At 63.9% G+C, this 11,144-nt stretch overlaps 1 protein-coding gene across 8 annotated transcripts in view; it reads left to right on the forward strand.

The window, feature by feature from the left end:
• DENND6B (DENN domain containing 6B) overlaps nt 1-10,970 on the forward strand; it is a 13,925-nt gene extending 2,955 nt beyond the window's left edge. For 2 of the 8 annotated variants that reach the window (XM_011384152.2, XM_023525449.1), the window contains 17 exons: nt 3,594-3,632; nt 3,707-3,749; nt 4,234-4,346; nt 4,712-4,792; nt 5,389-5,494; nt 5,612-5,691; nt 5,775-5,837; nt 6,089-6,144; nt 6,633-6,755; nt 6,835-6,930; nt 7,011-7,294; nt 7,407-7,561; nt 7,632-7,685; nt 7,932-8,041; nt 8,159-8,261; nt 8,357-8,431; nt 8,513-10,970. In XM_011384152.2, coding sequence (XP_011382454.1) covers nt 3,594-3,632; nt 3,707-3,749; nt 4,234-4,346; nt 4,712-4,792; nt 5,389-5,494; nt 5,612-5,691; nt 5,775-5,837; nt 6,089-6,144; nt 6,633-6,755; nt 6,835-6,930; nt 7,011-7,294; nt 7,407-7,561; nt 7,632-7,685; nt 7,932-8,041; nt 8,159-8,261; nt 8,357-8,431; nt 8,513-8,635 — 1,704 coding nt within the window. In that variant the 3' untranslated portion in view covers nt 8,636-10,970. The remainder of the gene's footprint in view (nt 1-3,593; nt 3,633-3,706; nt 3,750-4,233; nt 4,347-4,711; nt 4,793-5,388; nt 5,495-5,611; nt 5,692-5,774; nt 5,838-6,088; nt 6,145-6,632; nt 6,756-6,834; nt 6,931-7,010; nt 7,295-7,406; nt 7,562-7,631; nt 7,686-7,931; nt 8,042-8,158; nt 8,262-8,356; nt 8,432-8,512) is intronic. The other 6 variants (XM_023525445.1, XM_023525448.1, XM_023525447.1 and 3 more) reach the window with 5 other exon arrangements.
• Nucleotides 10,971-11,144: the final 174 nt, after the last annotated feature.

The raw sequence follows: 11,144 nt of genomic DNA on the forward strand, positions 1-11,144 counted from the left end.
ATGTTTCCGCAGGCCTGTCAGGGTGGCCTCTATGCCCTGAAGGCCGTGACACAGACCAGGGAGCTGACCAGTGCAGGAGAGGCTGGAGGTCCTTAACCATATTGTCAGAGGGACCTTGTGAGAGCCAGGGAGCCGGTGTACCCTGTGACTGCCATTGGCCAGATGAGGCTGCACAGCCACCGTAGAAGCCGCTTCAGTGTCTGGATGAGGGACATTTTGAGGCCTTGCTGAGCTCTAAGAGGCCGTGGGAAGCCCAAGACAGAAAGGGCTGACACTTAGTGAGGACTCTTGGGTCTTGGCACTGTGCCCGGTTCCGTGGCAGTCCCATTCCACCATACTCATCCCCACCAGGCGTGCGTTATGGTGACAGCCCCACTCGATGGAGAGGCCCGAGCACAGAGAGGTGAGGTGATTTGCCTAATATCACAGAGCCCACATTCTTACTGTCGCCCATAAAATCACAAGAGAAGATAAAAGATTCTTCTGTTTCCTTAAAGTATTCTCATGTGTGATTTTCTAGAACTTAACTGTTCAGAAAGCTAATTCTACACAAGTAGTGTGGAAGGATCCATGTGCTTTGGGCTTCTGAGTCATTGTTGAGGACGCACAGCTTGGGGATTGGGTCGGAGACCCAGGGCCCCCCCGGGTCATCAAGTCTGTGCAGAAACTGGGCTGCAGGTCCATCCAGAGCTCGATCACAGAGCCCTCATCAGGTTTGCCTCTTGTCTTTTCTCCCTCCCCTGGAAATCGTGGGGAAGATCAGTGGTCACCCCAGCTGGACCCACAGGCTTTCACAGAGCACCTGCCCCATCCTCACTTAGTCCCACCGCAGCCGGGCCAAGCGCTGAAAGGCCCAGGCACTGCTGGTGCCGGGACACGGGCCGAAGAGCGAGGGGCCACTTCCGGGAGCTCCATGAATGGAAGCAGCTCAGAGGAAGGAATGGGGCTTGGCCAATCTCGGAGGATGGGAAGGCCGTAGCTGGACAGGGAGTGGGGGCTATTTCAGGTGACCCCTCCCCACGAAAAACCAGCGAACGCAAAGGCAAGGTGCTGTCGTTACTCACTCAGTAAATCAAGTATTGAACAGCTGCCACCAGCCAGGCCCTGCAGTACCGGTGCTGGACACGAGGACACGGAGTTAAACAAGAAGACCAGCTCTCCAGGGCTCATACTCGGTGCCTGAGACACAGAGAGGTGCGTCAGGACCCCATCGCACACCAGTGTGTGGGGGTCCCACACTCGTGGGCGTACCAAAGCCTGCGGGCAGCGCGTGGCCGGGACAGGCCTCTGCAGACCAGCTGAGAAAAGGCCTGAGGCCACCAGCTCCACTCGCAGAACCCCACCTCTCACACCGCAGCGCAGCGAGCCGGGGAGTGAGCTGCAGCCGAGGTCCCAGAGAACCCCTCCCTGCAGCTCCCACTCTGCTCTGCCTCAGGAACCTAACCTTACATCTCAAAAATTACCGGGACCTCAAAGAGCTCTTTCGTGGCTCTCAATGTTCACTAGAAACTAAAACTAAGAAATTTCAAAAATATTTATCAACCCATTGTAAGAAACAATACCGTATGTATTAGCATAAATTTTAATATTTTCTTGAGAACAACCATATTTTCCAAAATTAAATTTGGTAAGAAGAGAGACATCATTTGACACTTTTACAAACCTTTTTATCATCTGGCCAGATAGAAAAGCGGCTGGATTCTTATGTCAACTTCTGCGGTCAGCATCCCGCGACAGTCGGTGTTGTAGCCTCGGGCAACTGCAGTGCACACGAGCGAGGAGATGCAGCTTCCGGGCACCCAGACTTCAGCTTAAGAAGCGCTGTCCTAGAGGCGCCATCTCAGCAGTTTGCTGCCTCTGTCCCTGTGTCTTCCCCCAGGGACGACCGGGTTACAGGAGCCACAGCCTGTGCAGGCCGGCTCATGACGAGAGGCCAGGGTCATTGTGCAGCACAGCCCTGCGCTCTCTGCCTCCCTGAGGATCCACTGCATTCCTCCCTGCATCGAGGCATGGCCCGGCTCAGTCGGCCCAGCCTCCAGCCTCTGCTCCCAGGAGAGGACGCTCTAGCCCCTGAACATGGTCCCCACCAGGTGTTCTGATGGAGTCCTTGGGATTGGACGTGGAGCTCGCAGGCCAAGGTGGCCCGCTCAGATGCTGCGAGACTCCTGTGGCTGTCAGACCGGATTCAGATGGCTGAGCTCAGCACAGAGGGTCCACTGTGGCTCTGCCCTGGCCTCCAGGAATCTTCCTCTCCTTGGCCCTGCTCAACACAGACACGAGGGCATGTCCTAAGTGGTCCTGTGGCCCCTGCCACTCTTGGAGCTATCCCCTGCCTCTGTGGGTCCAGCCCACAGACAGATGCCCTTGGCTGCCCTCCCTCCTGGCCCCTCTCGGTGTCTCCTGAGCTGACATCTGGAGGTTTCCACGTGACCCCTTGTTCTGTCACACCTCACAGATGTGCCATCACCCTGTACAAATACATATCTGGGGGTGTCTGCCTGACACCTGACATGCAGCACAAGAGATAGACCAGGAACACAGTATGAGTCCCAGGGCACAGCCCCTCACGCCCTCCAGGGGCTTGGGGCACACCCCAGAAGCCGAAACCCAGCTCGTCCTTGGCGCCGGAGGCGGGCAGGCGGAGCGCGGAGGGGATCCTGCGTGCAGGCCTCAGCTCCTCGCACACTGCGGGCTCAGCACGGCCGCCTCCTGGGAGAGCTAGCCCAGGTCCCGGGCATAGCTGGGGCTGCCGTGGGCCAGGGCACGGCAGCTCCTCAGGAGACGCCTCGGGGCTTGGCGGGAGCAGGGACTCCCTGCCTGTGGTGTCCCCCGAGGAAGCCCATCGTGGCCACGCGCCTGGGCATGGGTCTGGCTACTGCCTCCTCTAGCACCACCTGTTGCCCAGATCACCCAGAGCCTGTCGCTTAGCGTCCGTGCTGTCACTGACCGTCCACTCCTGGGAGGTGTGGCTTGTCTAGCTGGTCACACTCACTGGACACGGGGCCCAGGGCACTCTCCTGGGGCTCACACTCCAGGTAGGGCATAGGCCAGAAGCTCCCAGACCCCTGACTAGGGGATGGGGGTGAAGACGCCCAGGGTGCCGAGGAGAGGCTCAGATGCGACCTTGCCAGGAGCCCTGTCAGCGGAGACGAGATGAGGCCGGCCAGCCCGTCTGGGAGAACAGCAGAGGGGCACAGCCTAAGACCCCTGGCTGGGTGGGGTGGGACCAGCAGGCAGGGCCCTGTGACCACTCCAGGCGAGAGGAGGCCACCACCTCCTTAAGCTATGGGGACGAATGTCAGGATGGTGGAGGCAGGGAGGCCCAACCACAGTCTGGGCAAGTGGCCTCAAGGGCCGGGGTGCAGAGAGGGTCTCAGGGAGCTCACCCAGGCAAGGGAAGGCCGGCGTGGCCTTGTGCTGAGAAGCCTGGGCGTTGGGGGCCCCGGGGGAGGAAAGGAGAGTCCGCGGGAGCTCCCGGGGAGGGGGCAGGAGGGTCTGAGCCAATGGAGGTGTGCTCCAGGGGGCCAAAGGGACGCCTGCAGCCCAGCACTGTTCCCGCCCCGCCCTCACCGAGTGCTCCGTGTCCCCTGCAGCTGGTGTACCCCAGCGACTTCCGGCTCACGGACAAGGAGGTGGGTCCCAGCCCTCTGGGGAGCAGATGTCGCCCAGGAGCGAGCGGGTCCTCACTGGGTTTCGTGTGTTTCAGAAAAGCAGCATCTGCTACCTGTCCTTCCCTGACTCCCACTCAGGTAGGTGACCCCAATCTCCCCGCTTGGGCCGGGTGGTGACAGAGGAAAGTGGGGGTGAGGGTGAGGCCATCCAGGAGCCCGGTGGCCCCGCCGGAGGCATCGTAGTCTCTAAGCGCCAGCCCCACTCCCCGGCCGCGGAGACACCCCGAGCCCATGACGTAGCATTGGTGGCCAGGTCACCCCTCATTCATGTGGCGAGAGGAGTCTCTGGGCAGAGGGACCAGCGAGGTCTGGTCTTTACCCCACAGTGACCGCTCCCAGGGCCCAGGTGTCCGGGCCGGCTGAGCCCGCCCACCCCGGACTCCCGACTGCCCCCTGTGCTTGCACTGTCGCTGGTGCTTCTGAATGTGCGGACCGCTCGGGAACCCTCAGCTGCAGCAGCTGGGACCCAGGGCCTCCTCTGGGAGACCCAGAGCCCGCGGGTGGGGCTTCCCCTCAGGGCCCCAGCCCTGATGTGGCGTGGCGGGGCTGCCCCCCTTCCCAGGCTGCCTTGGGGACACGCAGTTCAGCTTCCGCATTCGTCAGTGTGGAGGACAGAGGAGCCCCTGGCCTGCCGATGACAGGCACTATGACAGCGGGGCCCCCGTGTCACTGCAGGTGAGCGTGGGCTGCCTCTCCCCGCAGGCCAGTGCTGGGCTGGTGCAGCCATGGCAGGAGGCGTCGCCACCTGCTGCAAGGCCCATGGTGCCTGCATGGGGATGGGCCAGTCCTCCTGGAGACGCCCAGAGGCCCCTGGAGCTCTTCCCAGCACTGTGCTTGTAGCAGGCATGCCTGGGTGAGCCTTCAGGTGCTCCCAGGCCTTGGGCGCTCACCTCTGTGTCTGCGATGCGCCCCCTGGAGGTGCAGCCCACCTCCCACCTCCAGGCCCCAGGCCTGGCCCCCAAGGCTGGGGAGAGCATGGAGCAGCCTCTGCGGGTGGCCTGGGCGGGCAGGGGCGTGGCCTGGCTGATGGCACCTTCCAGAGAGAAGCGGCACACTACCTCGGCTACGTGTACTTCAGGCAGGTGAAGGACAGCTCCGTGAAGAGGGGCTACTTCCAGAAGGTGAGCCTCCTGGCTGCTCTGGGTGGCACTGCCGAGGGCGGGGGCTGGCGGCCATCTGGAAGGACAGGTGGGCTAGGGGTCTTGAGCCTCCGGAAGTGCCCACTCCTGCAGCCTGCAGCCGCTGGCGCTGGGTGGAGCACACTGCCCTGGCCCGCCAGGCAGCGGGCAGGGGCGGGGGCACCCAGCTCTCCAGGACCTGGGCCTGCTGACCCTTCCTCCCCTGGCGCAGCACCCGCAGCTTCACTCTCTGCTCCTCGCTGCTGGCCCGAGGGGGCCTCGTCACACTTTCAGGATTAGAGCGACTTCAGTCTCGAACTGCTTGACCCCTGGGAGATCATCCCAGAAATCTTGGCCACATGCATTTCCCTCCGAAGGCCCGGGTCCCAGCCCGTCCCTGAAGTCACTGGGATTCCCCACACTGTGTGGCAGGCTTGGAGTTTTCTTATCTGATAACCCTGGGGTCCGAGGCCATTCTTGGGGAGAATTGTCCTGTGGAGTTGCTGGGACACATGGCCCCGGGTGAGCCAGGCCTCAGGGGTCCCTGCAGGCTCCTGAGTGGCTGAAGTGACATCTTACTGGCCCTGTGGGCCCTGCAGTCTCTGGTGCTGGTGTCCCGCCTGCCCTTTGTCCGGCTGTTCCAGGCACTGCTGAGCCTGATTGCCCCCGAGTACTTCGACAAGCTGGCTCCCTGCCTGGAAGCAGGTGAGCGGCCATCGGGCCAGGCCAGAAGGTCTCGTTGACCGGCCACTGTACCCAGTAGCTTCGGCCAGCAGCCTTTGCTCGGCACAGGCTGCTGATGCTGGCCACCTCTGTCCACAGTGTGCAGTGAGATTGACCAGTGGCCAGCCCCTGTGCCTGGGCGGACCCTAAACCTGCCCGTGGTGGGCGTTGTCCTCCAGGTGAGCATGGGCGGCCGGGGCCGGAGGGCCCTAGGTGCGTGAGGCGCCCACTCCCAGCTGGCAGCCGCTCCCTTCGCCCCCAGGTCCACATCCCGTCCAGGGCGGACAAGCCCGAATCTACATCTCTGAAGCAGCGTGGCCATGAGGTGGGCCTCCTGGGCCTCCCCACCCCACACGCTGGGGGTCGCGTGGGGTGGCCAGAGCCCAGGCCAAGCCAGGGAGAGTCCTGTGTCTCCATGCAGGGCTGGATGTCCCCCACCATCTCCTGTGCTGTGCGGCTGGGGTGGGCAGGCGAGGGCTGCCGTCCGCAGGGCCCTCCCGGGGCGGGAGGTGCTGCTTGGGGCTTGTAGGGTGGCGGCCTTGCCCTCAGCCTGACGCCACCCACCCCTCCCCTCAGAACCTACTGCCGGCCCCGCTGGTCCTTAGCAGTGTCCATGAGCTGGACCTGTTCAGGTGAGCGCCACAACCACTGCCCGCTGCCTGCATAGACCCTGAGCGAGCCCACAGGCTCAGGCCGGGCAGGGCAGGCCCACCCCGGGGACTGCCCGCCGGGTGCTAAGCCCCGGCCAGTTCCATGAAGAGGAATTGTACGAACGAGACACCCTGTGCCTGGTGTCTGCACCCAGAGGAGATGGGAAGTGTGGGCAGGACGGTTCTGGAAGGCAGTGTGGGGGGAGGGAGGCTGTGTTGGGGACACACTCCTGCCTGAGGCTGCCCATCTCTGGGTAAGTCTACAAGGGAGCAGGGCTTTGGAACAGTATTGCCCTGGCCGGCCCTGCAGGGGATGGGGTGCCAGGCCAGCGTGGGTGGACCGCGGGGGTGGGTGGCCCTGGGCATCTTCAAGCTGCCTTCCTGCTGGGGGCGGGACCTGGGCCCACCTGGGAGGTGGGGGCTGAAGCAGCTGGCCCCAGCCAGCCCCGGCCCCCTCCCACCCGTACCAGGTGCTTCCAGCCGGTGCTGGCCCACGTGCAGACGCTGTGGGAGCTCATGCTCCTTGGGGAGCCCCTGCTGGTCCTGGCGCCCTCGCCCACTGTGTCCTCGGAGATGGTGCTGGCCTTGACCCGGTAGGCCAGGCAGCGTGGGGGAGGAGCATTGGGGCAGGATGGCCCTGCGTGCTCACCGCCTGCTGTGCCCACCCCACAGCTGCCTGCAGCCCCTCAAGTTCTGCTGCGACTATCGCCCTTACTTCACCATCCATGACAGCGAGTTCAAGGAGTTCGCGACGCGCACGCAGGCCCCGTAAGCGCCCGCCCGCCTCCGGCCGCGCCTGTCCCGGGCCGCCGCTGCCTCTGCTCCCTCTCTCTCTCCTCTCTCTCCAGACCAAACGTGGTCCTGGGGGTCACCAACCCTTTTCTTATCAAAACACTCCAGCACTGGCCCCACATCCTGCGCATCGGGGAGCCCAAGATGTCAGGTGAGGCTGGCCCGGCCTCTGCCCAGGGATCCTGGGGAGACGGGCCGAGGCACTCAGAGGCCACACTCGGGGGCCTTGGGTCTGAGCCTGCGGCTCAGACTCCAGGCCGTGGGTGTTTGGCAGGGGGCCTTCCTAAACAAGTCAAGCTGAAAAAGCCCTCAAGGCTGAAGACCCTGGACACCAAACCAGGTGTGTGCCCCTCAGGCCAGGACCCCACCTGTCCTTCCAGGACCCAGGTGGGGTGCGGGTGGCTGTGGGAGGGAGGTGCCCAGGGCAGGACCCAGCTCTGCCCTCCCGCCAGGCCTGTACACCACGTATACCGCCCACCTGCACCGCGACAAGGCGCTGCTCACTCGGCTGCTCAGGGGCCTGCGGAGGGGGCGGCCCGCAGACACGCTGACCACGCTGCTGCGGGGGCACCTCCTGGAGCTCACGCAGAGCTTCGTCATCCCCCTGGTGAGGTCCTGGGGTGGGGGGCTGGGGAGTGCAGGGGGCTGTGGCCCCGGCTCATCCCCTCCCCCCGCAGGAGCACTACATGGCCGGCCTCATGCCCCTGCAGAAGAGTGTCGCGCCCTGGAAGGTGAGGTCCAGGGCTCGGAGGTGGCCTGGGGCGGGGTGCCTATCCTGATTCCAGAAGAAGGGAGCTCACGGGTGTGGAGGAGACCCCAGGGCCCGAGAAATGGGGGCCCCACGGAGGAGCTCGAGGCCCCCTCCCTGGGGTGTGTCCCAGGCAGGGTGGGAGCCCAGGTGTCTGGGAGCATCCTGCAGGTGGGTCTTGGGCGGCCAAGGGGCAGGGCCTGAGGGGCTCATGGGGCTCCTATCTCAGACCCCGCCCCAGATTCGCCCCTTCCACCAAGATGACTTCCTGCGCAGCCTGGAGTGCACGGGGCCGCAGCTCACCTGCGTCCTCAAGGGTGACTGGCTGGGCCTCTACAGGTGGGTGAATGGTGGGCAGGAGTCCTGAGGCTCCTGCTGCTGGGGTAAAGGGTGCCCGTGCCCTCCGCCTTGGCACACGGGGCCAGCCCCACAGCCATCACCTCCCATCCCCCATAGGCGGTTCTTCAAGTCTCCCCATTTTGACGGCTGGTACCGACAGCGGCGCAGAGAGATGGCCCACAAACTAGAGGCCCTGCACCTCGAGGCCATCTGCGAGGCGGTAAGGGGCCTGGGGCTGAGGCAGTGAGCGCGTGGGCTCAGGGCCAGTGCCGGGCGAGGGTCTTGGTGACAGGTGGCCCCGTCTCCTCATGGCAGGACATCGAGACCTGGATGAAGGACAAGTCCGAGGTGGAGGTGGTGGATCTGGTCCTGAAACTTCGGGAGAAGCTGGTGAGACAGCTCCCAGCCCTGCCCAGCCGGGGCCCGCCAGACAGGGAGGTCCCCTGTCCCTGACCACTGCTGCCCCTACAGGTGAGGGCACAGAGCCACCAGCTCCCTGTGAAGGAGGAGACGCTGCAGCGGGCGCGGCTGCACATTGAGACGGCCATCGGCTCCCTGCCCAAGGACCTGCAGGCTGTCCTCTGCCCTCCCTAGGACAGGGCCCACGGGCACGTTCGAGGCGCCTGGGTCTGGCCGAGCTTCCTTCTCCCCAGTGAGGGCAGCCCCAACCGAGCGTGAGCTCTGCCACCCATACCCCTTGCTGTTCCAGCCCCCAGCGCCACGATCCTCCCGGCTGTAAAGGTGGCATTTGGAACTACAGCCTGGAGCTGACTGTTGGTGGATCACGTGTGTGCCAGAGCCTGACTCCCACCCCCCTCTGCGGGGTTGCAGGCTGGGCCAGGCTGGCTGTGAGCCCTTGCTGATCTGGGCCCGGGGCCACCCCCTCCAACAGGCCCCCATCTGCCAGAGCCCTGCAGGGACCCAGATGTTGCATTTGATGTGTCCTTTAGCCCCACCAGGCTGCCCAGCCCAGGACGGGAGAAGGAAGCTGACAAGCAGACCTCTGTCCTCACACAGCCCACCCCCTGTCTGTGGGGGCCGGGGGTGCCTCACCCCTCACCCACAGTCATCGCCTGGAGGGGGAGAGGAGCTGTGCCCTGTGGCTCTTCTGTAGGGCTCCTAGAGGACAGTGCAGGGCCCAGGCTGGCCGGACCAGGGCATTGTCCAGGGTCCCATGCCTGGAGCAGCCCAGCGGGTACCACCTCCACTTGCCCGGCCCATGCCGCTTCTCAGCTGACAGGCGCTCGACCTAATGCCCTTGGTTCCATCGGCTCCACGTGCACCCGAGCAGCTTGGACTCTAGCCCTAGCAGCCCCCCAGCTCTTAGCAGCGTTATGCTCCCCAGCAATGCAAGGGTGACAGTGTCAGCCAGGGGAGGGGTGGGCGTGAGGCTTGGGCCCAGAGCTGTGGGCCTGCGGGGAGGTCTCCCAGCCACCAACCCTCAGACCCCTCATCAGGTGGCATGTGTATCGTGTACATGTCCGACCTCCCTGCCTGGGATCCTGGCAGAGTGAGCGGGCACAGGTGGAAGCTGTCTCTTCTCTTTCGAAGTCCCCACTCAGGCCATGCCCCGGATGGGCGGTCACCAAGGCCTCCAGTCATCCCCTGCACAGCAGCAAGCGCTGGTCTCAGCTGCTGGTGGCAACTTGTCTGGCCCTGACTGCTGCCTAGGACAGCCTGTCACTGTCCCCATTCTACAGACAGCTGAGCTCAGGGTGGTGTAGGGTCCAAGGACACGACCAATTAAACAAAACGACAAAGGCAGACTGAGGCAGTAAATCTTTTTGCATAAGGAACAAGCTGGAGGCACTGGAGTGAGACAGGTGCCACATGGGCCCCAAATGCCAGTCTGGGCAGCCTGCCCCTGGCTGTGTGGTCTGGAGGGGTGGTCTCCCCACCGAGGGCGTGGCCTCCCCACCGAGGGCATGGTCTCCAAGGGGGCCCACAAAGACACCAGCACCTTCCTTGTACCTGGCTGGCTCTCTCACCTCCACGAGAAGGGGCTGAGGGGGTGGTGGAGGCCCTGCCATCGGCTGCCCTCAGGGCCCTCCACCCCTACTCCTAACCCCTGACCCCAACCCCTAACCCTAACTCCACTGGCTGAGACAGTGCCAGGCCCTCTCACTAATATGAGCCCACCGTGAGGGGTGTGCCCCAAACATCACTTGGCTTGTACTTGCCATGCTGCATGGTCACCTGACTTGGCTTCTCAAGGGCAGCTGTGCGCGAGGGTAGGCTGGGGACTACAGGCTGCCTGGGGGGCTGTAAGGTGGCCTCCACGAATCTGCCAGGGCCCTTGACCACCAGCAGTCCCGAAAGGCACAACTAGATGCCCCTGGTCCCAGCGTTCTCCCCCAGGGACCATTGGCGGCAGAGGCTGGGGGAGGGACACCTGGCAGGGTGGGCACTGTGCCCAGGGCAGAATCTCAGGCGGAAGTGTAGAGGCCCGAGGAGGCCCATCCCCTGGAGTGCCTGGGGCGGGAGGGAGGGTTCTGTCTGCCTCACAGCTGACCCCCTGCACTGCCCAGGGGCTAGGCGTGGAGTCGCCCCCAGAGGCCTACTCGCTCCCTCCCAAGATCGGGTCAGTTCTGGCCTGGCTGAGCCCCCGTCCCCACTATGGAAGGGGACAGTGAGGGGAAGGAAGGGGCAGATGAGTCAGAAGGAGAAGATCTGTCCCCAGCAGAGGCCCTGGGCAGAAGGGCTGGACAAGCGGGAACCAGTTGGCCCAAAAGGGGCCTGTGCCAAGGCCTGGTGGGGTGGCCCGGGTCGGGGCGGGCTGGGCCGGAGGGTGCAGTCGCCGCGGCAGCGACAGGAAGGACAGGTCAGCTCCAAGCTTCCTGCATGTGCTCTATTTAGAGGTTCCCGTCTAGTCTGATAGTGGCCTTCCCACATTTTTTATTAAAATGTATTAAAATGACCTGTGACACAATTCTTGTATTTTAACTTCCTTTTTTGATAAAAAGTGGGCATCCCTGCCAGACACTGGTAAGTTTTGGGTCTCCTGCAGTGGGGGCTGAGTGGGCCGTGGTGTGGGTACGGTTCAGGGCCGAAGGGGTGGTCTGGCCTGGCTGGTCGGAGTCGGGGGGCGGCCGAGATGCTGAAG

Source organism: Pteropus vampyrus, unplaced genomic scaffold, assembly GCF_000151845.1.
Source record: "Pteropus vampyrus isolate Shadow unplaced genomic scaffold, Pvam_2.0 Scaffold563, whole genome shotgun sequence".
Taxonomy (NCBI): Eukaryota; Metazoa; Chordata; class Mammalia; order Chiroptera; family Pteropodidae; genus Pteropus; species Pteropus vampyrus.